This window comes from Thermobia domestica, chromosome 3 (genome assembly GCF_964235325.1).
Source record: "Thermobia domestica chromosome 3, izTheDome1.hap1.1, whole genome shotgun sequence".
NCBI lineage: Eukaryota > Metazoa > Arthropoda > Insecta > Zygentoma > Lepismatidae > Thermobia > Thermobia domestica.
In genome coordinates, this window is record NC_137456.1 from 49,419,133 (window position 1) to 49,446,649 (window position 27,517).

Below are 27,517 nucleotides of genomic sequence, written 5' to 3' on the forward strand. Positions count from 1 at the left end.
AATAATAAAAAAAAAATAAAAATAAAAAGTCAACCGGCCAAAAGCCAGAGTCATTAATAATAATAATTGTTGGAATTAGTTCTTGTTTTTGTACAGTAACTTCCACTTTTAATTTATATCGTATTAACACTTCAATAACCAAGTATTCGAGACATATACGAGGGGAAAATCAAAAAGTAAAAGGATTTGCAACTTCTCGCACTAGAGTTTGGTAACCCTGCTAGTATCCAGCGCTGAATTAACATCGTCTGCAACACTTCTATACAACGTGTCACACTTATTCCCGCGTTAGTCGTTGGAGTGTAGCAGACCGTTAAATATGGCAGCTTCATTATCGATCTGCAACAAGGAGGAAATTATTCGTCGAATGCAAGCACAATATGATGACAACTGTTTATTGGGAAGCAAAATCTACGAAAGGATAGAGCGTTTATAATAAAAAAAAAAACTTCTTTATGTGACAAGGAAAGATCGGGCAGGGCATCGACGTCAACGACTTGAGAGTCGTTGAGGGTATGGTGATGGAAAACAGACGAATCACAGTGGACGGACGAAATCGCCAATACTTTACATATCAGTTACGGTTCAGCGTATTCCACTGAAGGAAGCGCTCGGGGAAGAAGATTTGCAACCGATTCAGAAGTCATTGATGCTGTGCAAAATTGGTTATAGGTGCAACCGAAAAACTTTTTCTTCGACGGAATCAAAAATCTTGTGAAACGTTGGAAAAGTGCGTTGAACTGCAGCGACATTATGTAGAAAAATAATGTATGTTTCAGTTTTCTATCATTAGAATAAATGTACTTTTTCTCGGAAGTCCATTTACTTTTTGACTTCGCCTCGTTATTTTACCTAAAATAGTTCAAGAAATGAAGTACCATCTTGCAGACTGCTTGTAAATATATAATTGTGAATCTTTATATACTAAAGCTTAATATTAGAGTTTTTAGTCTCACATTACCTGATCTGATTTCTTAGAACTGCGCTTCAACGAGTACACTGCTGATGTGTAGAAAACCTTACTTCGTTCATATGTTGGAGTATTGTATCCACTACGGATCATATAGAGGAGAAAAGCGTATTCCAACAGAGCGCAGAACACAAATATAATTGAGCTTAGCAACCATATGTCGATTGCTTGAATATTGAGAGATGGTGGAACATGTGATCTGAAAATACATCACAATTCATTATGCGTATTCAAATGTTTTACACAAAAGTACAGTGCTTGAAACTTACTAAAGACTGTATACAAAACAATGGAATAAAAATAACATAGAAAAGTAGTAGATTTACATAGAATCTGAGGGTCTTACAAAAAATATACATGTTATACATCATTTAAAAAAGTCGTAGCAAGGAAAATTACTTTTGTAAGGAAATATTCGTGTGAGATAGTATTATCGAAATGACCACTATTTAAATGTACAGTAGAATGCATGCCATGGCTTCAAAATAACAGGAAACCTCACAACAGAGGCAGCCACGTAGCAACATACCCGGCAACACAAAATTACCATACGTAATGTATTGAATTTCATAACTTTATAATTGGTGAATATAGGCTTGACAAGATAAAAACAAGTATCTAGAAACACACATTTAAATGGCAGCAGGAGCAAGAGTAGACTTAGTAGTAGCAACAGTAGAAACAAAATAACAGCAATAACAAAATAGGTACTGTACCTACAACAAAAAATGTATTGAAGTTTTGGGATACGTCAACTATTTACATTACTTACTTCGCGTTTAATCAATTACGTACCATATATGCCTTTGTATCAGCTTCACACTATTTAAATTTACTATATGTTTTTGTTATACAGCGTATATTACATGATATAGATCCTATATGAGTTAAATGTTTCATTTTCCTTTTATTAATTAGATGAATACGATCCGCTCTCTTTACAAATACTTACATTACCTATTAAGAAAAATGTACCGCTGGAACATTTCTCCCCCATTAATTGCATGAAGTGTTCCTATATTTTGCTTGGAAAGGTGGCAACTCTAGTCCACAGTCGTATTAATACTAATAAAATCAGTAAGTTATGGTATATTGAAAACATATCGTGGTGCATGAACAAATAGAAATGTCAATTAAATTGTGTCAAATAAATTGTATCTCTACATATCTACTGATGTACACTGTGTAGCTAGAATATGGTAATGGTAGATTAAGTGAACAAGAGTATAAGGGAACATGGAACAAAACAATCTTGTTCTCTGTCCATTAATACATCAATCATAAAGATACGTTAAGTTTCTTATAATACACGTGTAACTATAAGATTGAGTTTATCAAGTGTAAATAGATTACTATACATAGCTACAATATGACTGAATATTGAAAACTTTATCTTGGCCCAAAAGATCCAATATGTTTCAATCAAAAATTTTCTTGAAGGCCTTATATCTGGAGAACTATATATAATGTAGTCAAACCCAAAGTATCACTTAAGTCAATATGATATGCTTATTTTGTAGAAAGTACGAAAACTCGATTTAGGGGCCGTTCAAAAATTTTGTGGTCCCTGATCCAAAACCTATGTACTGGTATTGGCCAAGATCACAATCTTTTGATCCATCTTTAGTTTTCCTAAAATTCTTGTTTTTAAATAGTACTCAGTTAGAAGACAATTGTTGTGATGCAGTGTGCAATTCTAGAGAATGGTAATATAAGTAGCTTATTGCTTAGTTGTCATAAACGTGTTGGAAACTATTTAAGGTCAATTTAATATAAAAGCAACTTTTATAAAATTCAAATATTGCTTTTTAAGTTCTAATGAATGATGTAGAAGATCATGTTTTTGGGAGTACTTTCATGTAGATAGTATCTACTAAATTGAAGGTTAGTAGTTCACTTTGAAGGTTTACAGATTATTAAACAAACAGGTGGATAAAATGTTACTTCCATGTTACAAACTCTGATGTTAGCTGTGGTGGAAAATGAATTTCTAGTATGTATACTGGTTTTAACATACAAGTTGAAAGTATTGTCTTGTTAGTAAATTACAATAATACAATAATATATTAATATATGATAATTATATATATATATATAATGATTTATAATGATATTAATTATCATTAATATATTAATGATAATTATAAATTACAATAATAATTCTACAATAATAATAGTAAGGAATACTTAACATTATACTTTGTTCATTTGCACGTGCAATAGTAATCCTGACATTTAAAAGAATGTGAATATTGCTAACTGTACTTCTTCATTAAAAAATAGTAATACGATTAGAAAAAATGAATGAACACTGAACATCACACCTTGCTTTTTCCAACATAGTAATAGTGGTAAGAAAAGAATATGTAACTAACTGGTGATCATCATACATTGGTCTTTAGAAGAGTAATCACAGGAAGGAGAGTAAGGGAATATTGGCAATGTAAATATATGTATAAATAGCATTTATGAGAGGTGGAGAATAAGTGTTTGTTGATACTTTGTCTTGTTACTTTGAACACAATAATCTCGAAAGAAAGATATGCTAATTATTATAAGAAGGAATTAAGTTAATATTTATAAACGTAACCTGTTTTCTTACAATTTAACAAGTATGGCAACGGAAAACTTACTTTGTGCATATTGGTAAACGTACTTTGTTCATTCAAACATAGTAATCATAGTAAGGAAAAATAAGTGAATAGTGATAATTCCTTCGAAAATAGTAATCATAGTAAGGAAAAATAAATAAATAGTGATAATTCTTTCGAACATAGTAATCTTAGTAAGGAGAAAATGAGTGAATATTGATAATTCCTTCGAACATAGTAATCATAGTAAGGAGAAAATGAGTGAATATTGATAATTCCTTCGAACATAGTAATCATCGTAAGGAGAAAATGAGTGAATATTGATAATTCCTTCGAACATAGTAATCATAGTAAGGAGAAAATGAGTGAATATTGATAATTCCTTCGAACATAGTAATCATAGTAAGGAGAAAATGAGTGAATATTGATAATTCCTTCGAATATAGTAATCATAGTAAGGAGAAAATGAGTGAATATTGATAATTCCTTCGAACATAGTAATCATAGTAAGGAGAAAATGAGTGAATATTGATAATTCCTTCGAACATAGTAATCATAGTAAGGAGAAAATGAGTGAATATTGATAATTCTTTCGAACATAGTAATCATAGTAAGGAGAAAATGAGTGAATATTGATAATTCCTTCGAACATAGTAATCATAGTAAGGAGAAAATGAGTGAATATTGATAATTCCTTCGAACATAGCAATCATAGTAAGGAGAAAATGAGTGAATATTGATAATTCCTTCGAACATAGTAATCATAGTAAGGAGAAAATGAGTGAATATTGATAATTCCTTCGAACATAGTAATCATAGTAAGGAGAAAATGGGTGAATATTGATAATTCTTTCGAACATAGTAATCATAGTAAGGAGAAAATGAGTGAATATTGATAATTCCTTCGAACATAGTAATCATAGTAAGGAGAAAATGAGTGAATATTGATAATTCCTTCGAACATAGCAATCATAGTAAGGAGAAAATGAGTGAATATTGATAATTCCTTCGAACATAGTAATCATAGTAAGGAGAAAATGAGTGAATATTGATAATTCCTTCGAACATAGTAATCATAGTAAGGACAAATTAATGAATATTGATAACTTTGCATTCTTCCTTCGAACATAGTATGCGACGCGTTCGGAAAATAACTTCCGATTGGTCATTGTTCTTGAAGTAGTGAGGGCAGCACTACCATCTTTGCACAAACGTGCGCAGTAGATCAGTCTGCATCTAGGCGTGGTAGAGTGAAGGTGTCTGATCACTAGTTCCACTTTTGTAGCGTCTCAAAATGTGTGTGTGTTGCAATACAAATCCCCGCCAAGTGCGGGGGGCGAGCTTTTATACGTTTTCTTACGGTAAAACAATATTGGACATCAGCTATTCATTTTCATCAGGAACTTCGTGCCGTCTATAGACCAAGTGTGACAAGTGAAGGAGTTGTTAGTGAATGGGTTCGTTCGTTTAAAAATGGTCGAACAAATATTCATGACGAAGAGAGGAGTAGCAAGCCACCAGTGATCACTGATGAACTCGTTTACAAAATTAATGGAAAAGTTAGTGGAAATAAACTTGTCATAATCTCGAAGCTTTCAGATGAGTTTCCACAAATTTCCAGAATCTCAACGCTTTGACGATGATGAGGAGCTGAAAGATGCGGTCACAGGCTGGCTCAAGGCACATGCGGTAGAGACCTGCACGGGCCGGGCTTGGGCGGGCCGACTCTGTTATTTCTTTGGGCCGGGCCGGGCTTGGGCTGGCCGACACTGATTTCTCTTTAGGTCGGGCTGAGCTGGGGCCGATCAATTGCAATTCTTTAATAATTATTGACTTTCGTTAATCGATAATTGGAATAAAGCCAAACGTTGAAGAAGTGTGTCCATGAAAAATGTTGCAAAGAATGCAATAGCTATTTACAGTTTGTGTTGCTTAGCGGTTCCACTTTCACTATAGAGGATTGCAGGCATTATGCGGTAAATTGAGCTCTGACCTAGACCTTCACTGAACTCAAAATATAACAAGAAGGGGTGTGAATGTTTTGCCTGTTGCTAGACAATATTGCCATCTTCACTTTATGCTAAAAATCAATTAAGTTAGATTTTTGTTACAGTGAATAGAGTTTTTGTTCTCTCGATGACAGGCAAATTTCTAGGAGGCAATGGTACCATTCGGGAGGCAAGCGTCAGGTTGTGAACCAGAGTTTAGAAAATGTTTCTGAGGTTAGGTCAAATTTAGTACTAAATTTTGAGAAAGATTGGGGCTCGAGCTAATTTTTTAAAAAAATATCGGGCCGGGGTCGGGCCAAAAACTTTTAAAATTTATCGGGCCCGGGCCGGGCTTGGGCCAAGAATTTTAAAAAACTTATCGGTCCGGGCCGGGCTCGGGCCGAAAATCTTCAAAACTTTTCGGGCCCGGGCTGGGCCGGGCCTAGGTACGTTCGGGCCGGATTGGGCTCGGGCCGAAAAGTTCGGCCCGTGCAGGTCTCTAACATGCGGGAGATTTTTATGTCGATGGAATTTTTAAGCTACTGCAGAGATATGATAAGTGCTTGAAAATAGAGCAAAGAAGTAATTTTCAGATGAATACAATTAATTATTCTAATTTACTTTGGTTTTTCTTTTTTAACCAATTGGAGGTTACTTTTCGAACGGCCCTCGTAATTTAAGTACGGAGAAAATTGGTGAATAACGATAATCGTACCTTGTTCCTTAGAACATAATAATTATGGTTGGACAAAGCATGTAATTATTGATTATCATATATTGTCCTTTCGAATATAGGAACCTAAGAAAGAAAATAAAATAATAATAATCATCGTAACTTGTTCTTTCTAGGGTAGTAATTTTAGCAAGGAGAAAGTAAGTGAACATTGATCATCGCATCTTGTTCCATCCAGTATAGTCGTATTGGTAAGGAGAATCTAAGAGTATATTGATCATCATATTGTATTTCTTCAAGTATAATAATCATTATAAGAGAAAATAAGTGAATTTCAATAACGTACCTTGTTCCTTCGAACATAGTAATCAACGTAAGAAGATTGGTGACCAAAAGAACCATTCTCCCAGGAACGACTTCGGGGTTAATTAAGAAGCTACCCCAGGACATGATTACAAAAATGCCACTTGGTACGTACACTTCCAACACATGTCGTAGTATCTGTCGTCTCATTTTCAGTTGGATTACAAGTGCTGAGAAATTTACTGAAAAGAAAATTACTCAGCTATAAAGTTAGCGTCATGATTTAGAATTAAAATATTTCGAAAAATGTAATAATGTTGTTTATAATAAAATAATATTGTCTATTTATTTAATCAATAGTACCATATCAATACCTCGGTAATCATAGGTACACATTGTAGACCGAATATAGAAATGTCACAAAGTGTTTCCGTTGCATATCTTGTGTTTCGGACAATATGACGTCCCACCATATGATGAGTCCCCATCTATCTTATATTTTGTAACTTTTTTTTTGGATAATTTGGCGACTCGCCATATAATGTGTCTCCATTTATCCCATATTTTGTAAGTATTTTGGATAATTTGACATCCTGTCATGTAATGCGTCCCCATTAGGTGTAATTCGGGACTTGAAACTTTTCTCAAAACTCTATCTCGCCTCATTCAAGATAAGTAGCAACTTGCATGTCGACAAAGAGTGACGCTGTCGTCGCTGGTTCTCTCCTAGTAGCAGAGACAACATACAAACCACTTGCTGTAAGCTTGCATTGCATGTCGGCCAAGCTTGCATCCAACTTGGTTGGAAAGCAAGCAAGCATGCCGCAAGCGGGATTCCAATAACGAAGTTATATAGGGGCAACCTTGAATTCAGTGTTCCATTCAAGCTTGACGCAAGCGTTCTACAAGTCAAGTCAAGTCAATAGTCAATAAACGGCCAGTGATGTTATGACGCTCTACGAAGGGTGTAAAGCATCGCCTGCAAGTACAACAAAAGGCAGATTTAACGAAAGCACTCGTTGAAAGTGCAAGCGTAGAAAGCCAAAAGCCAACCACGCGCCAACTGGCCGAAAGGTTTCTTGCTACTTGGGTCTTGACTTCAAAAGAAGGTGAGAGAAAACAAACTTAGTAGCTTTAGAGCCAAAACTTAGGGGCGAAGCGTGAAGAATGTAATAAATATATTGAGTTAACTTCATGAACTTACATTGTACTGTATATCAAAAATGCAATACTCATTTCTCTATTTCAATTCTAGAGCATATTAGAACACTTTCCTTTTCACATTCTTAATGATGTGTTTTTACTTTTATACAGCTTCTAAACCTTCACAGTATTATTCTTCTGTGCCGGGAAATTTCCACTAACAATGCTCCGAGATTTCAAGTTTTTCTCGGGGCTTATTGTCTGTATAGCCCTTATCTTTGATAAAACTTATTTTCTCAGATAATGAAGTTATTTTCAACCATTTAAGAAATCGAATACACAAAATAATTAGCCAGATAGTGATAGGCAGAGTAGTTATTTTTTCCGGAAACAAGGATTTGTTCGTCCTGATCGAATCGCTCGGTTTCTCTAAGTTGTATGCTCCCGATTTCTTTCTTTTTCCCATTTGATTTCTGCAAACAAGGACTCGACTCCTCCTCTGGATCGAATCCTTTGACTCCGATGTATTGAATAATTCCGAGTTTCCATATGGTTCTCCAATATAACCAATCCTTTCAGGAAAACTTTTATCAACTGATAAGCCGTTGCAAAGTGGTTTTGGTAGCAGAATAAGTAAATGATGGTAAAAGATGGTAAAAGTGCCTAAGGATGGATTGTACTTGCTCTTGTTTAGTAACATGAAAACAAGGGAGATTAAAACGAAGGATTTTTAGATATGGACAGTAGGTTGCCGTAAATTCATTACATCCCAACTAAAACATAAATTAAAAAAAAAAAAGAACGGAGCCAAGTTCTCGTACATTTATCACTTCATTCGGCCACGAAAAGAATAGAAATCTGAAATGATGCCAAGAAATATTGACATCTGAAAATCGGAAAATGAAATTTGCAATTTTAGTGCTAATAAAAGATTGCCAAACAAAAGACTGTAGAGATGATTCTCTATATGATTTGTTCTCAGCACTTATTGAAAATTTCATTTTCTAATTTCCAGATTTCAATAGAACTAGGCATCGCCTCAGATTTTCGAGCTCCTAGTTAAAAGTTTACTGTAGTTTCACGATATCTTTTACACATTTACAGTATTTATGTGTAAATATCCTGGGACGATCCCAAGTTCTATTGAAACCCGAAAATTGTAAAATTAAATTTGCAACTTTAGTTCTGAAAATAAGTTCTATACAGAATCGCCTCGGCGGGAGGCTCTTCCCTGGGAATTTGTTCTTAGCAATAAACTTGCAAATTTCATTTTCCGATTTTATGAGAGAAGAAAGATTTAGAGAGCTTCGAAATATGGTGTTGGAGGAAAATGAGAAAGATAAAATGGACAGAGAAAGCAAGAAAGGAAGATTTTTTAAAACGGATAGGAGAAAAGAGAACACTTCTTGCCAGTATACTTCGCAAGAAGGCCAATTGGATTGGATATATCTTGCGAAGAAATTGTTTTCTCCATACCACCATAAAAGGAAAGATGGAAGGAAAGCGAGGAATAGAAAGAACATAAGTGATCAATGATCTGAAAAATAGAAGTAAATATTGGGAGTTAAAAGAGAAAGCTGAAGATCGAGAAACATGGAAGAAACATTTTCAGGCCCGAATCTAAAATTGAAAAAAAATCCTCATTAGTCCCAGGACCTGCCGAAAGGTAGAATATTTAATAATAATAATAATAATAATAATAATAATAATAATAATAATAATAATAATAATAATAATAATAATAATAATAATAATAATAATAATACAACTTGGCATCGTTTCGAGTTCATATTCTTTTTCCTGCACGAATGAAGTGATAAAGGTACCACAACCGTTTTTTTTTCAAAATTATGTTTTAGTGGGATGTAATGAATGTACTGCAATCTACTGTGCGTGTTTAAAAAATTCCTTTGTTCGAACAGGAATTTTCCAACAGTCCACGTGATTGTTTCATTTATTGACTACAGTTTATAGAGAAAAAAAAGCCCTGTGGCGATGAAAAAACCAAAATTAAAATAGAATATAGAGAGGGAGTCTTCAAGAAATAATTAGTTGAGTTGATTTTGAGTTTAAAGTCCCGTTCAGCAGTGAGGCTATATGAGACGTGGACCTACTGATTAACGTGGAATCCGAACCACATGAGCTCCCGCCGGGAATCGAACCCGGGTCTCCCACGCCAAAAGCGCGTACGCTAACCGCTTAGCCACGGAGGAGCTCAAGAAATAATTAGAAAACTATGTAAACGACGATCTTTTAAGAGAGTTATAGTGCACAGAAAAATTTACTGCCACACCAGCGGCGCAACTCTTGTCTTCAACATTAAGGGGGGGGGGCGGTAAAAAAACCTGTTTAAAATTATATGAAGTTGAAAAACAATGTTGTGAGGATCAGGGGAGCAGAGTTGTCTTCAACATTGGGAGACGGACAGATTTGAGCCTTATATTGGTGGAACATCAATTTCATCTCACTTTTCTTTGTGGCAATCGGGCACAAATCATCACGTTTCTTCCCAAAAAACACATTTCAAATCGGATTATTGGGGGAACAGTACCCCCAGTTCCAAGATTGGAGGGGACATGTCCCCCTCATCCCCCAGTGTGTCACACTATGATGTCACAAAATATTTATCAATCAATATTTAATTCGCAATATGTGAAATAAGATTCAATTATTAGAAAGCTTAAAACGAACTGAACACAGCTTAGCAATATTGTTTTTTTTTAAATACTATAATATGCGGAGGGTCATCAATATATTGGTTGAAGAATTCAGATAGTCTGAAAAGTTAGTTAGCCTTTGGGACTCGAGATGGCGTACTGTAAGTGTCCAATATCAAAGTATATGAGTCGCAGCTGTTAACAGGTTGACTGTTAACAGCATCATATGTGGTGCTCACCTTATTTTTCTGTGGGGCCATGAGCACCATATATCATGCTCATGCGCGATATAACAAATTACTAACTTATTCAGGTTCTTGAGCATCATATATGATGCTTATTGTCACAAATTACTGTGAGATCATGAGCATGACATATGGTGCTCGGCTCTCATTGGTACATTTTCGGGAGAAGCAAAATACCGCAACAAAAATGTGACATGACTATCCATAATTTATGGCCTCCTGGGAGCAGTACCCTCAAATCACCTTGGCAGTCATGTAATATAATTTAATACAGATAGTTGAAGTTAGTAGATATGCAAAAAGTATAGGAATTGCTGTAATCAGACATAATGTATTGCGCCATCAAGATGAATGAACTTTCCGCAAAACAGCGCTACATTTTACTATTTTATTTTCGTAGAGGACCAAATGCTGCGTAGGCCCGTGAATAATTTATGCTGTTTATAGGCAATATATGTTTAAAAAAGTAACATCCGAAAGATAATTCAGTCGCTTTTCTTTTTGCTAATTTCTATGTTCAAGATACTCCTCGCAGTGAGCGACCATTATACTAAAAGAGGTGAATACAGCTTAGAAACATGTTGTTTAGTTAAATACTGTAATATGCAGGAGGTCACCATATTACAGAAAAGTGGATGATTTTCTGGCGAAAGTCCAGCAAGACTGGCAAATAAACAGTCATGGCATCGCCATTAACTTAAACATATCAAATAGCGTTAAAGCTCTTGGAGAAATCTGACTATAAAAAGAAGCTCGGCGTTTGGGTGCCACATGAAGTATCTCAAAAACATTTACTTAATCGAATTTCTATCTGCGAATCTCTACTGAAACATAACTAACTCTAGCCTCTTCTGAAGCAGTTGATCATGAGTGATGTAAAGTGGATAACCTAGAACAATAATGTGTGAAGGATATCGTGGTCGGAGCGAGAATAAGCTTCACAGATTTTTTTTTTGGGGGGGGGTGCAATGTCCACACAGATGTTCAGGAAGATTATACTGTGCGTTTGATGGTATCCGAAGCTTATCGTCTATCACGTGCTGCTGCCGCCGGTCAGAGAGATAAACTTGGAGCTGTGGCTATCGACAATTAGTTCGAGTGCACCTAAAGCAAACGCCAAAAATACAGGCGGGTTGCGCGCGCAACAAAAAGTGGGTGGAGAGAGCAACAGCCAACTACCAACCTGCGCACTTGCCATATTTACATTTGTCTTGCTCAGTCACTGTCAAGGTTTCATGTTTCGCGCGCGTGTTGAAGATTGGTTACGGCAGAACGCAGGCTTTGAGCTGTGGCTAGGTAAACGGCTGTCGTCTGCTTACTTCTGCAACAAGAGGGGAAGGAGGTGGCACATGACAAGGGAGAGTTGACAACAGCAAGCTGTAAAGTGCGCGTGCAACCCGCCTATATTTTTGGCGTTTGCTTTAGCAAGTCAAAAGAAGCGGCAAAGAATTGCTCAACAGAAAGCGTGTCGTGTCGTACGCTGACAATGTCAGACCGAACGCATCTTTAACGACTCGTCAGACACTGAGATAACTTGACTGAGCAGTTTTAATACATCCACCGTATGGCTCGGAAGTGGCGCCATCAGACTACTATTTGTTCCAATCTCCACACAACTCCTTGAATGGTATTAGGTTGGTTTCAAAAAGTTCCTATGAATACCATGTCTCACTTTTTTTTTTTTTTTTTTTTGGCCAGAGACCACATACATTCTGTAGCGACATGATTATGGTGTTGACTGGAAAGTGGAAAAATATCAACGAACAAAGTAGTGCATATGTGGTTTGATAATACTATTTTTAAATATCAATAAATGTATTCTAAATTTTTACCTCCATAGTCTCAATATTTTTAAACAACCTGACCCATACTCATTTTGTACATCCAACTTACTAGAATTTGATGGTATAAGAATAGGCTGAGCGACTTTCTGTATTTGTAAGATATATCTTGGCGTTGTCATCTCGTCTTTCATCTCATCTCCAAACCATACAGAGATGTTTCCTCCTCCCCATCTAAATGAAACTCGTGTGCTGGCTTCTGGATCTAAAGGTAGATAAAGAAAATGATTACGTAGGTATTTCTATGGATAGATAGTCTTGTTCAAAACAAACCACCCACCCGCCTGAATTAAAAAAAAAAAAATCTGTTCTCTTATCAAGTGTGGAAAAAATCAAATTTTGAAAACTTTCTTTTTGTTTTCTGATCAATACTGAAGTATTTTACGCATGGTTACGCGATTTTTTTTTAGATAGAGAACTGTATGGCCAAGGTTTTTTTTTTTGAACAAAACTGTACTCTTTATATATTCAAAGTAGAGTAGATAGGTGAAAAGTGAATTTAATAATATGTTTAGGGCCAAACTTAAAAAGTCTCAAAATACATACGCAACATACAGTATATTGAGAAGTTAGAAAATTCAATGTAAATAAAGGGGCCACGGTGGCTCAGTGGTAGAGCGTTCACCCTGGTGCATGGAGTCCCTGATTCGATCCCAGCTCACGCCAAGTGAACTTTATGGCGGACAAACACCATATGCGTGGGTTTCCTCGGGGTTCTTCCGTTTCCTCCCACTTTCTTCATTCGACCTATTCATTCATTCATCATTATCATCGTTTCATTTAGCCTAACCAGCATAACCGTGGGATCTAAAACTCAAAGATTTCATTTCATTTTTCAAAGTAAATAAATTAATATAAGGTGCACTTAAGAAAATATTTATTTATTTTAGACCACTTGCTCAGAATATTTACTATTTAGAGAACGAATTTCCACAATACATTGCTATTAGTTTTTGAAGAGTTTCTGGTGTCAAACGTCTATTGTCTGTTAAAATAAGTTTATACGCCGAAAGTTAGCTGTCATTATCAACTGATGTGATTACACAATTTGTACGTACGATAACACAGACATTTCGAAACTCTCATCCGATCAAGAATAACGACCTGGCACATGTACTGGTTGATTGACTATTTCTTTTTTAATCCTGGATTGGAGCTAAGTATTTCATTCAGCTTCTCTTTTATTTTTTTTTTTCATTTTATTATGTGGCAGCACTTGAAAATAAGTAGTTGCTTTTTTTTAACAAGTTCAAGTAGCTCGTAGAGAGAGACATTTGAGAAGTAAAATTTAAACATTCACCAAAACTAGGACCCGTTTCTTCTAAACAGATGCCCCTACTTATGGTGAATATTTAGATTGCTTACGCATGGTGAACTTCTAAGATTTTTTGTTAGCCAGACATGAAGTTGTTTTAAGAAGAATTGAAAGAGACTCTACACCTTATTATGGCTTCGATATTCATGGAAGTAATGTAGTCAGCACTATACTTTGGCCTGCTGTCCTTCCGGAAGTTGCCCCAAGTACTCATTGTTTAAAAAAGCTGGGAGAACCTCAGACTTGTATAGGAACAAGGATACAAGAACAATTCCCCAAATTTACTTACCTGATGGAAACTTTTTGTGCTTTTTAGGCAGTCAAAGAACAGTAGAAAGTGTTTTAAACGCGATGTGGAGCAGAAAGAAGAAAGTCGTATTGACTTGAAAGTGAAACCAAAAAAAAAAAAAAAAAAAAAAAAAAATGAGGAAGTACCATTTTAAAATTCGTCTCATGATTTTGTTCTCCTGAGACGAATATTCGAACCCAAGAGGAACAGGAATGGGGAATGGTGAAAACTTCAACTGACACATCAATTGACTGCATAACTCCTATTTCTGGTTTTTGAATATCGCAAGTAAAGAATATTTATAAAAATGAGTCCTGGAGTTATTTTTTTTTTTTTTTACAAATTCTGTATTGTTTTTTTAAAAATGTTACAATTATAATGAATCATGTTTAAAAGAAAAAAGAAATGAAAGATATAAATTTATAATAATCGATTTTTAACTCTTTAGCTCCACAATTGTTGACTTTTTATTAGTTGTTACTCTTCTATAGCTTTTGTAATTCTCGTGCTGATATGCCGTAATTCTATATAATACTTAAAGCTTACACAGGCATATTAAATAACAGTAGTTATTTGGCTCCACTTGTACTTACATGGTAACAATCTCATCTGACAACATTGATGATCAAATGGAAACTTATCAAAATTAAATTCACAAGAAGTTCGAATTGTTAACCTAAAATAAAATAATAAAAAGCAGTTACTCTGTACATATTAAAAAAAATTGTAGTGCTCTATTTAAACCATATTCTATTCATTGTAAAAGCAACACAATGACTTGATAGTAAAGGTAATGATAAATTATGCAACTATTCAATACTCCGTTCGTAAACAAGATTAACAAATGAAGGGTTTCAAGAGTGGAAATCATTAAATATTTAACTTGTGTCATTATTACTAAATTGCACCTTTAACAAAATTTTATACTGATTTATTATCAAATACCACTTGCAGATAATTTGTAAGAAAAAAGTCAACTTTCTTATAACGCTGTTAATACTAGTCGCTCCAAGCGATAATACGAACTAGATTGCGAACTGTATCGAGAGGGAATGGCCAGCTTCACTTTTAAACTAGTCATCAAACCGGCTTAATCAAAATTCTGAATTGTACCTACCAACTGTACCAACCGATTGAAGTGAAATAATTGTATTCTGTGTTGACGAACAGTAATACTTATTGTAATTTATGTACGAATATTATAATAGAATTTAGTTAGATACAGTTGTATTCTGGCGTGACACTTAATGGTCAAAGATATTTGGAAGTCTGTCAGAGTAAGTTAAATGTGGTACGTTGAAAGTCACCTGTTATTTGGTAAGATGGCTTTTGTATTTACTATTCAATATTGATATTTATGTATTCTATAGTTTGTTTCGGAATTGAGTGTTTTTAAGATATTTCTGATATGATTTCGAAAGAATTTGTGGGAACGTTATCATTTTCCTCATTCGAAACTCTCAAGTAATATAATAATGAAATAGCTTTCCACTGCTGTAAGATTGAAAGTATCAGAATTAGTTTGCAAGTATTTTCATTTGTGAGGTTTTTTTTTTTTTTTTTTTTTTTTTTTTTTAGGAAATACGTATACATAAGATATTTGTACATCATCGATCAAGGGGGCACGGTGGCTCAGTGGTAGAGCGTTCACCTCCAGTGCTTGGGGTCCCTGGTTCGATTCCAGTTCGCGCCGTGTGGACTTTGTGGTGGACAAACACCGTGCCCGGGGCTCTCCCGTTTCCTCCCACTTTCTTCATTCCACCATTACTCTCATTATCACCGTCTCCTTTAGCCTAACCGGCATAATCGTGGGACGTTAAACTTAAATATTTCATTTCATTTTTTTTCATCGATCAATTTTCAGATTTATTATTACTTGCTAAGAAAACGAACTTCTTAAACGATACTAAACGTGAGGGTGTGCTATATATAGTTACTCCTTGCCCGAAAACGACGGGTTAGGTATTCTAAATTTTATTTAGATATCTTAACACGCGTTACACACTGAAACAGATCTAATGCTGCAGAAGCATGTACGAGGGTGAGTCAAATATTATCCGCAATGTAGCTATAATTTTTCTTTCATTATTCACACTGACTTTTGTCCTTATTTATTTTATTGTTATGCTGATCATGCTACGTAAGTTTGGTCCTAATTCCTTCATCTGTCTTCCTTTTGTTGTAGATAGATCATGGTCGCTTCATTAGAACTTTGCACCAAAGAGGAACAACAAGGAGTGATTCAGTTTTAATGGTTGGAAGGTGCACCAGGGCCGCAATTCTTCAAAGACTTTCGGCACAATACGGGAACAGTGTTTTGCCGCAACGGAGTGTGTACGAATGGGTTGAAAAATTCAAAAATGGTCGCACAAGTGTTACGACGACATGTGAATAAGGAGCCGGTCGACGATCTACGGTCACAAATGATAATAACATTGAGCGTGCACGTGTCATGGTTCTGTTAGACAGATGAGTGACTATTGCTGAAGTGGCACCTTATCTGGCAATTAATCATGATTCCTGATACATCTTCCGACCACAAAGAAACGGATTACTGCTCGTTGTTCCTCTTTGGTGCAAACTTCTAATGGAGCGCCTATGGTCTATCTGCAACAAAAGGAAGACAAATTGATCAAACTTTCATAGCATGACTACAACAGGATAACAATAAAACAAAACGAGGACAGAGACCAATATGAATAATGTAAGAAAAGTTATAGCTACATTGCGGATAATTTTTGGCTTACCCTCGTATTTTGGATGGAAATTCATGTTTCCGAATTCCCAAGTATGATTGTGTATAAAATTTGTTATGTAATTTACAGATTCTTTCAGATTTGGTCAGTTACTAGCAGTTTTGAGATTTCCCTTTTTGACTTCTGTATATTTTTGTTCTGAATCTTTAAAATAAAAAAAAATGTTAGTTGTTTAACTACTTTTCAACGATATTGTATATCTATTTTGTAATTTCTTCTTTTTTTATATCTTGGTTTTGGGCAACGGTGCATAAAAGTACACAATCTGTCGTGTAGAAGAAGAAGAAAAAGAAAAGAATATATATGTTGTTGATTCTAAATAGAAAGAAATAAGATTTAATCTTGGTAGCTGAAGATATATGTTGATTTTATGTGTATAATCGTTACATACTTACATTTAGTTACCTTAAGATCAGATAGTTGCTTGTTTAAAACGTTGCCATCACAAGCGAAAAAGAAAAATATAATTAATGGACTTTGGAGAATAAAGGTGATAGTGATATAAGTTATACTGCCTGATTTAATGTGATTTGATCGTTTTTATATATTTTAAGAATTACACGGACTGTGGGCTGAATTGTAACGTAATATATATATATATATATATATATATATATATATATATATATATATATATATATATATATATATATCAGTGATGCCCACCCCCCGTCATGTCCATGACGCACCCCCCTCAATTGTCTATCCGTAGGTGTTCTTCCATGAAAAAAAAATCTTTTCGATTAATTTTTACACCCCCTCAAACATATTTATATAGATTTTTAACCCCCCAAATATTTCAATGATGCAGTTTGCATCGTAGCCCCCCTTGTGAGCACCCCTGTATATATAACATAAATTGATCATTATATTTTAGATAATGTTATCTCGCCCAGGGCGTTACAACTTGCTCATTCTAATTAGATAACTTCAATGTGTACTTGTGTCGTTTTCGAGCAAATGTACTGAAATTGTCAACTAAATTGTAAATATTCTTAATTGCTTTACCCAACAACGTATAGAACCATCTTATCTTCTTTGATGGTGACTCTGATTAGATTGTACATTCCTTTTCGGATCGCCATATCCCTCATGGCCCAAACAAAGAGTCCTGGCCTCCAAATGATATCCTGCTCCTTAGGATCAAGTTGCAATGTCGAGGGACCATCGGCACTTTTGTTGATTTGGAGTCTGTACTCATACCATTCCATGAAAATCCACAGATCAAGAGAATACAACTAAAGAAAAGCAGTGAATCTTAGTATACATATAACAAATCTGTGTCTTTTTATATAAATATCGGTTTGCAATTCTGCTTAAAATTAAGTGATTACAAGACCAAAACTCCTACTATAATGTTAGAAAAGCAAACGAAATCAACAATCATTCTAAAAAAAAACTCTCAGAAATACGTCATTTTATTTAGTATAGCAACATCTACCCATGTTTCTCGTATCTACTGAAAGGTTTAATATATCAAAATACTGTCAATTATTTATGTAATTGAATGTGATACTTATCTAAGCAGCTTCTTGAAATAAAGCCTTTCCAAAACATTTTCAATCATTTGTGACTTACTACATGTTGCAAAATTACCTTGGTAAGGTTGAACAATTTAACACACGGCATTCGGTTTTCTACCACAACCTTTTATTATAAAATTCCTGTTATATATAAATATAAAACACAAAGTCACTACAAGTGTGGTCCTAACAAGGGAAGAGAGGGAGATTATATATCGAGGTAGAAGATGTTTTATATACCAATCGAAAGCACTAATAATGCCTATTACGAAACTGTAATAAATTTTTTCCGAATGCATATACTGTGCGAGTTATATGAATATACAGGGTGTTCAGAAAATCCGTTTCCACCCTTAGAAATCGCAAGTGATGAGACAGATGCCAAAACAGGAAAACACGTGTTTGATCATTTTAAAAATACAACATGTCAAAACAAAAAGTTTTGTCTAAGGCCACCTGCAGGGTCCCAGACGGGGTCCAACTCAAAAGTTGCAAATGTTAAGGGGTTCAAGTAGCATACCGTTGGAAACCTGTTGGAAAATGAAAGAAGAGGAACAATCTCGACTCACTAAAATTACTTTGTGCAAAATGACGACTGGTCCAAATGTCAGCAAACACTTTGGGTTGTAAAGTCTATTACTACCATTGTAAAGTCTATGACTATCCCCATGAATCTGAAACAGTGAGACATATATCAAAAGAGGAAAACACGTGTGTCATCATATCAAAAGTACAATGATTGAAAGTAAAAAATATTTGTCCCAGGGTCCTCCATAGGGTCTCAGACGGTATCCTACTCAAAATTTTCAAATGGTAAGGGGGGACAAGTAGCATATAATTGGAAAGGTGTTGGGAAATGAAAGAAGATGGAACAAGTCTCGACTCTCTAAAATTATCCTGTGCAAAATGGCGACCGATCAAAATGTGCATCCAAATTTCGATTCTCCGAGCGCATTCACTTTTCCATTTTGCAATCGACACTTGTTGTCATTGTGAGACATTTGTATATACATATTCGCTGTTTCTGGTGCAAGAACATTTTTTGTTTGAATCATTTTATACTTGATACTCCAGACAATAAACAAAAGTAACACAATTGCACATTATATCTTAACCAGTCAGTTCTATACTCAAAGATGTCAAATGTTATTTCTTTTCTTATCTTTATTTCTTAATTTAATTTTATTTTATTACATTTATTTATTTATTTAGATATTACTGGGCCCAAAGAGTAGAATCTTATAGCAGGGGCATTTCCTTTCTTTCCGTTGAGTACAAGAATTAAAGTCAAAACAAACTAAAACCCGATTACAGAAAGAACTAAAACGCAAGGTGTTTACGCAGTGTTGTCGTAGTGTCCAGACTTATTCCATCTACTTGTATTTTCCAACAGCTTTCAAACGATATGCTACTTAATCCCCTTGCCATTTGTAAATTTTGAGTAGTACTCCGTCTGGGACCTTGTGGAAGACCCTGGGACAAATATTTTACTTTCAATCATTATGCTTTTGAAATGATCACACACGTGTTTTCCTGTTTTAACATCTGTCTCATGGTTGCAGCTTTTGATGTGGTGGCCACAGACTTTACAATGACGTTTCTGCTTACATTTTGAACTACCGCCATTTTGCACAAGGTAATTTTAGAGAGTTGAGACTTGTTCTGTCTTCTTTATTTTCCAACTGGTTTCCAACTGCTTGCTGCTTGATCCCTTACCATGTGCAATTTTCGAAAAAATGAAATCTAAGTTTAACGTCCCACGGGTATGCCGGTTATTCTAAAGGAGACGGTGATAATGAGGAATGAGTGAAATGGTGGAATGAAGAAAGTCGGAGGAAACGGGAGAACCCCGAGAAAACCCACGAGCACGATGTTTGTCCACCACAAAGTCCACACGGCGCGAGCTGGGATCTAACCAGGGACCCCAAGCACCGGAGGTGAACGCTCTATCACTGAGCCACCACGCCCCCTTGCAATTTTCGAGTTGGACCCCGCCTGGACCCTGTGGGTGGCCCTGGAACAACGCTTTTTGCTTTGACATGTTGTACTTTTAAAATGATCAAACACGTGTTTTCCTGTTTTGGCATCTGTCTCATCGCTTGCGATTTCTAGGGGTAGAAACGGATTTTCTGGACACCCTGTATATTCATATATCTCGCACAGTATATGCATTTGGAAAAATTTTATTACAGTTTCGTAATAGAGGTCATCAGTGCTTTCGATTGGTGTAGAAATCGTCTTCCACTTCGATATATAATCTCCCTCTCTTCCCTTGTAAGACCAATACAAAGTTTTCTATGGAATTTAGGTAAATAAATGTCCCAAGTCTCAGGCAGCGAAGAGAGGATACCACAGAACTCCAGGTAAGATAAGTGGCAGTGGTTTAAGAGTTCTCATTACTCCAGGCAAGCAAAGACAAGTTGAGGTTCCGGAGAGCTCCAGGCAAGCTAGTTGGTTGCGGTAAGGAAATCTCAGTACTCCAGGGAAACTAAGAGAGGAGTTCCAGTAAGAGAGCAGGTGGTTTTGTTTACAAATAAGAAGCACGTGTTAGCGTTTACAAATATGGACCATGTGTAGGATTTAACAATATTTATTTGAAATATATTTTATCATGATCATATGATTCGATATGCTTTGAATGTGTGTTGCCCGTCCGTCTCTGTTGAGTTATTATTGTTGTAGATAATTTTGATGTTTGTGAGACTATACCGTTCTTAGTTTGTAACATACATAAAAACATATGATATTGTAATTTTCGTTTAATATTTTAATTTGAATCAGTTTTCTTAATTTGACGTGGTAGCATTTAAAGACATGCAACTTTATATCAGGTTGGCAACACTGTTAATTTGATGATATAGTAGGTACGTCAAACAATTTATCTTTGTATAGTGTTCAGTTTAATAGAACATCACAGTGACGAGTACTGACAGATGCATATTTTGTAGCAGTGGTAACACAATGCTTGTACTGTTCCAATTGACTAAGCACTTGAAGCGAAAAGAGAGGAAGGACATTTGAATTCCGTGCAAATGGAAATTAGTGTGATGAGTGCTCTCAGATTGCATCTCTCACTTCTGTCTCGATAGCATTGCTTAATTACACGGTACAATGTTGAACAAACGTGTTTCTCTTGAACAGTGGTTCTCAACCTAATTCTACCCCATTTTATCACATTCTCTTGCCATTTTAATTTCTGTTTTGTAAGGAGTGTGTGTTTAATTTTAATATAGTCCTACCTATTGCGGAGCTCTCACGATATCCATGTATTTCTATAATAGTATAATCCATTTCTTGTGTATAGTGGACAGTGCTGTGCCGTGGAAATCAGTGCCCGTGGGAGAGTGTACAACAGCGCCCCCGAACATGAGTGAGGTCAACAGACCCGCCACGAAACGTCACCATGGTTGGCACGAAGCGAAAGAAAATTATGAAAAATTAACTGTGCTTTTCCTTGATTTTGATAACTTTTTATTAGTTTTTTCCTCCCATGTTACATATGTGCATATGCATTTTCCTAACATGAGTAACACACTTCCTCCGAATTTTGCGCCCCCTTTCTTCGGCGTCCTGGGGCGTCCCCTTCCCCCGCGGCACGGTACAAAGTGGATACAGTAAGAGTAATATATTCCCTACAATGAAGGTGCTGGTTCAAGATGGATATTAAATTCCTTCATTGAAGAGGCCATCAAAGGAGCTGATCTAATCCCACAACTTCTTGACCAGCTAATAGAATTATCATGCGACAAATCCTTGCAACTGGTTTTCTGTAACGAAAACTTGGACGAGTTCTGGCTGATGAGGGAAGAAGAATATCCTGGTTTATTACTGCTTTAAAAGTAATAATTCCAGTTGCTGCATCGTACCTGTTCGTGAGTAGTTTTTCTTCCATGGTAAGCATTAAAACAAAGACAAGAAATCGCTTACCAGTTGAAAATGGCTTGCTAATGTGCGTCACGAAGATTCAATGGGATATTGCCGCACTAGCGAAATTATACCATGTTTAAGTATCTCATCAGATTTCAATTTTAGTTGTGTTCCAATATGCAGTATTTTTTTTTTTTTTGCATTTGTATTTTTTTTCGAATTTCAATTCTGATTTTTACACAATTCTGCACCTGTTGAAAATGTTTAGCAGACCTGTTTTTTGATGCTCTTAACGATATAAAAATAAAATATGCCTATCATCACAAAATTCAAAATAATATTTAAAATATTTTCTGGTATTAGATTCTAATTATATTGATCTCTTCCGCTTATCTTCGCGCAACCCCTAGGTTGAGAATCCCTCCTCTACAGGATTTTATTCAGATAAATTCCTACAGTTTTTTTTTTCTAAATTTGAGAGGAAAACATACAGTAACAGCTTGATTTAAAATCTGATAAATATATTCCATGATAATGACTTTTATTAAACAGGAAGCATAAGCAGATAAGATTCATTTTGAAAGAATATACTATGGGTGATGTTCGAGAGACAACTTTAAGATCTTCTGAACGTTTTTGTCAGGAATGAAACATTTCCTTGATTACGGAAAATGTTGAAACGGAATTCGTATCGTATGCAAGCTTTAAATCGCTGAAGTAAAATCAAGTACAGAAAACGTTTGCATCATTGCTACTTGTTTTCTACTTTATTACTTGTGAATATTTTATTTTAAATAACCTTTTTTTTTTCAGGAAACTTGATTTCACTTAAGTCAATATGACTGTAGCCAGAATTATCGAAATGGAACACTTTTAATCGAGTCTTCACTGCAACGTAATAAAACTGACTTCTCAATTATCATTTCCTACACTTACTGTAGTATATATATATATATATATATATATATATATATATATATATATATATATATATATATATATATATATATATATATATATACTGTAGTAGTATATATATGACTGAAATGATAAATGTCTTTATTGAAGCGAGCGAGGTTCAGCCATGGCTGTTCTACTACTTAACCCTTGTTTAAAGAATACAATATTAAACATTACATATCAAATGGAACGAAAAAGAAAAAGGTAAAAATTACAATACAAGTAAAAGAACAAATCAGAAAATAAACAACTCACATATGCAATTAAAAAGTAGGCTATCGATATTGTTGGATTTAGCTAAGTTGTTACATAATACTGTACATGCCGATTTCTTTAAGTTAAAGGCAAACCTAACGCACGAGTTCTGCATTTTCTGTATAGTTTTAGAATTGTAAACGAAGAGAGATGGTCCATATACAGCGTCACAGTAAAACAAAACGGTAAAACAAGAACTTGTATGAGATATAATTTCATAGACTGAGATAGAAAGTCTTTGGCTTTGTAAAGTCGACGTAATATATATATATATATATATATAAGGTGTGATCAAGAAATTATTATTATTATTATTATTATTATTATTATTATTATTATTATTATTATTATTATTATTATTATTATTATTATAGCAGCAACTGCTGACGCTACAACCATTTGCTGTAATTTGCCAGTAGCCTGATCTCTCGAGACAAGCAGCTTCAAGTTGGAACACGTTGACTTATCAGTAGGGATAGCCACAAAGTTCCGGTACCGGCGGAACCGGTTCCTGGAGGAACTGGTTCTTGGAGATCCAGTTTTCAAAACCGGTTCCAGATCTGGATCCAGAAACCCGGTTCCAGAACCATACCTTACGAACTGGTTCTAGACCTGGATCGGAAAGTTCCCAAAGACCCCTAAAAGGAAGCACAAAGTTTACCTTCAAGACACTGCAAAGAGGACCACGCGCTTGTGCCCTACCCACCCAGACCCACTTGTGAACCCCAGAGAAAGTTTTTGGTCCACCAGTGGATGTTTAGCCTAAGGGGTTTGCCTGTTTAGCTAATGAGTTTGCCAGTTACTCAGTTTGTTAGCCAAATGAGACAAGCGGCTGTCGCCTGGGCGCCTGCCTGTCGCTTCCACTATTTCATCTAGCACACTGTTCACAGCCTGCCAGCAGCTTGGGTTTAGCTTAAGAATGGCCACAAAGTTCCTGTCCCGGCGGAACCGATTCCAGAGCTGGATCCGAAAACCCGGTTCCGGAACCGGATCCATTCAGAGCCGAAAACCGGTTCCACCATCCATCCCTACTTATCAGTCAGCGTCCAGAGCTGCTAGAATGAGGTTGTGTTTACCGTGTCTGTCGCGCATCATGGATTTTCAACAAAGCGTGAACATTAAGTTTTGCTTCAAGTTGCAAAATAGTGCCAAAGAAACTCATGTAATGTTGAAGTTGGTATATATTGGTAATGCTGTAACTCTGAAGACTGTTTACAAGTGGTATGAATGATTTAAAAGCGGAAATCGGTAGAAGACGGGACGTCCGTTAACCTCAAAAACAAAAAGAAAACGTGGCAAAAATTGTTTTATCAAACAAGCGAATAACTATCCGAGAGCTTTTCAAAGTAATAAACATTTCGTAGGGTAAGTACAAAGCACTTTAACAACAGATTTGGAAACGAGAAGAGTGAAATTAATTCGTCAATTTTAACTGACGAACAAGAGTTTTTGGCAGAAAAAAATATTCCTGTCTGTCCACATCCACCGTACTCTCTAGATTTAACATGACTCGACTTATGGCTCTTCCCAAAAATTAAAACCATGCTGAAAGGAAAACTTTTGGACACCATTCTTGACATTGAGAGTGCCGCGACAGAGCAACTGAACGCCCTTACAAAAGAAGCATTCCAGAAATGCGTCCAGTCATGGATTCAACGTTGGGATAAGTACAATATTTGAAGCCAAGATCAATATTTGAAGGAGATTAAATCAAATTCCATGTAAGCTTATTACTTTGATTCTAATAAAAATTATTCACTGTATTTTTGGTCCACATCGTGTGTACTGTACTAGCCTTCGACTACCTGAAGACTTCGTTCCTAGAGCCCAGATTTGCTTGTACTACGGCCTCGCATCTTATATTTCAGCCTTTGTTTCAGCTCTTCGCAGACAAGAAAATGTTTATGACATTATTCTTTTCGAAAAATTTAAATGCCATTCCCTCTTACAGTACACATTTAAATCAAAGTGAAATGATAAAGCTCATGTTGGATCATGTACTAACTGTGATTAAAAATTCATTTCAATTGTTACTTCTCTTTTCCCCTGATGATAAGACTGACTACTTTGAAGTCAGTTTTATATATATTGTGAAAAACATTATAAACTGTTCCTCTGCTCTCGTAAAAAGCGGAATTTAGGAAATGTGGTATATTTCCACTTCTTTTTGAATAAGGAGGTTATATATCAAATTTCATATCCCTAACGTGTTTCTGTTCTTAAGTGATTTCGAGACACAGCCATCTTACTTTAACGCTTGCAACCACCACTCTTTTATTCTTTCCTTATATTGGTATACACACGCACACGCAACGCACGCACACACACACACACACACACACACACACACACATATATATATATATATATATATATATATATATATATATATATATATATATAGGGTAATTTTGGGTGAATCCGGAAAGTTCTGATGTTTCTTTCTTTTACTAGTACCCCGCTAAACGAAAATATCCAATACTTCGTCATATTATTTAACGATATGTTGGTATACATGTACAACTGAAATAGTTTTTCTGGAATGGCATGTTAAGAAATAAAAAATAATTTTCTGAAAGTTGACAAAATCTTTGATTTGGAAGGGTGAATCCGGACAGTAGGTTGGCGATTCCCGGACACTGAACTTTGAAAGAAGATATATAATTACATGATAGGTATATTTTAGCTTACTATCTTGCTACACCAGCATTCTAACATGATAAGTACAGAATATAAATGCAAATATATGATAAATGCATAAAATTACTAACATAATTTCTTTACTAATTACTGTTGAAACTGTAAGCTAAATGCACAGTAGTGTAACTACCACTATAGTGTTTAATCATTAAACATAGTAATTACATTTTCCCCCATGAGAATTACATTGTATGACTATTTTTTGCTAGTAACAATTAGATTATTAGTAAAAATTTATAATATGTGTGCACTGAGACTAGCATTTATTTATTTTGTGTTAATGACATCTGCTACTTTCGTGAAGGACTAGTCAAAAGTTAGACACATCATCCACAGATAAAATACAGTTCCTTAGCACCTCCCACACATCTTTCGTGAAACCAGGTCTTACACACAGTACAGGACACTCAAGAACCGTATTTGCTTGATGATGGTACATAATAATTCTTCTCACAAAATCCACAGTTGTTTTCTTTCATATCTTCGATTATGTTTCAGGAGACAGTTTGAAACAAACTGCAACTCGTGACTCTTAAACTTTTTGCAACACCTGACCATGAGGATGTGGGTTTGGAAGAAGCAACAGCAGGAAAAGATATGAACCGTTTAACTGAGGACTCTGAAGGCGATTGAGACGTGTTTGAGAATGAGTCTGATGACACAGAACAGGAATTGTTTCCAGCGACTGGCGGGTCATGTTCATTCGGCAAAAGAAATTCATGTTCCCGAACTTGTTGCGGATCAAATGGGAATATACCTGATAATGTAGCCATTCAGTGTAGAATTTTTGAGCACCTTGTGATTAGCATTTTGTAATTTAGTTGTGTTTGTAGATCCTAAGATAATTTTATAGCTCTTTTTAGTGATTCCTCGAAATCCATTTATGGTAAATATGAATAGAGGCTAGATATATGCAGTAGACCTCACGTACTATTTCACACTCATAAATGTAAAAAGTGAGAGAATGTTCTGAATTCTCTTAGTTCATTAATCACATTGTCCGGATTCAGCTTAACGTAATAAACGTGTCCGAATTCACCCTTCCCTAAACGTCCAGATTCGCCCGTTTTGAGCACTGTAAACTTGTACACACGTTGAGCAGTCACTCGCAAAGTAATAAAATTCTTCCCATATGCAACTAGTAAACTAGGGTCTTCGCTTCAATATATGTCTTACTTAACCATTTGCTGATAAGCACTTTTATGTTAAACCTTAACATATTCCACTAAAAAGTTACATCAGGTCAAAATAAGTGCATTAACTTTCCTGTTTCTTCTTTCCCACACCGTCGAAACTACGTATAACACTCTCTGTACTTCCTACTCAGCACTGAACTATAGGAAGGTACGGTGCTTCAAATAGGCATTACAACAAGTCTGCACATTACACATTCGAAGAACAGTAATATCGTAAGCTTAGGATGTCCGGATTTAGCGACTGT

The 27,517-nt window shown here is 35.4% G+C and overlaps 1 protein-coding gene across 1 annotated transcript in view; it reads right to left on the reverse strand.

The window, feature by feature from the left end:
- Window positions 1-952: 952 nt before the first annotated feature.
- The window catches only part of LOC145681772 (glycine receptor subunit alpha-2-like), a 49,240-nt gene continuing 22,675 nt past the window's right edge, over window positions 953-27,517 (reverse strand). The window contains exons 4-8 of the mRNA XM_081753384.1: window positions 17,780-18,009; window positions 14,609-14,691; window positions 12,464-12,616; window positions 6,569-6,767; window positions 953-1,169 (exon numbers count right to left, since the gene is read on the reverse strand). Of these exons, the coding sequence (XP_081609510.1) occupies window positions 953-1,169; window positions 6,569-6,767; window positions 12,464-12,616; window positions 14,609-14,691; window positions 17,780-18,009 (882 nt within the window). The remainder of the gene's footprint in view (window positions 1,170-6,568; window positions 6,768-12,463; window positions 12,617-14,608; window positions 14,692-17,779; window positions 18,010-27,517) is intronic.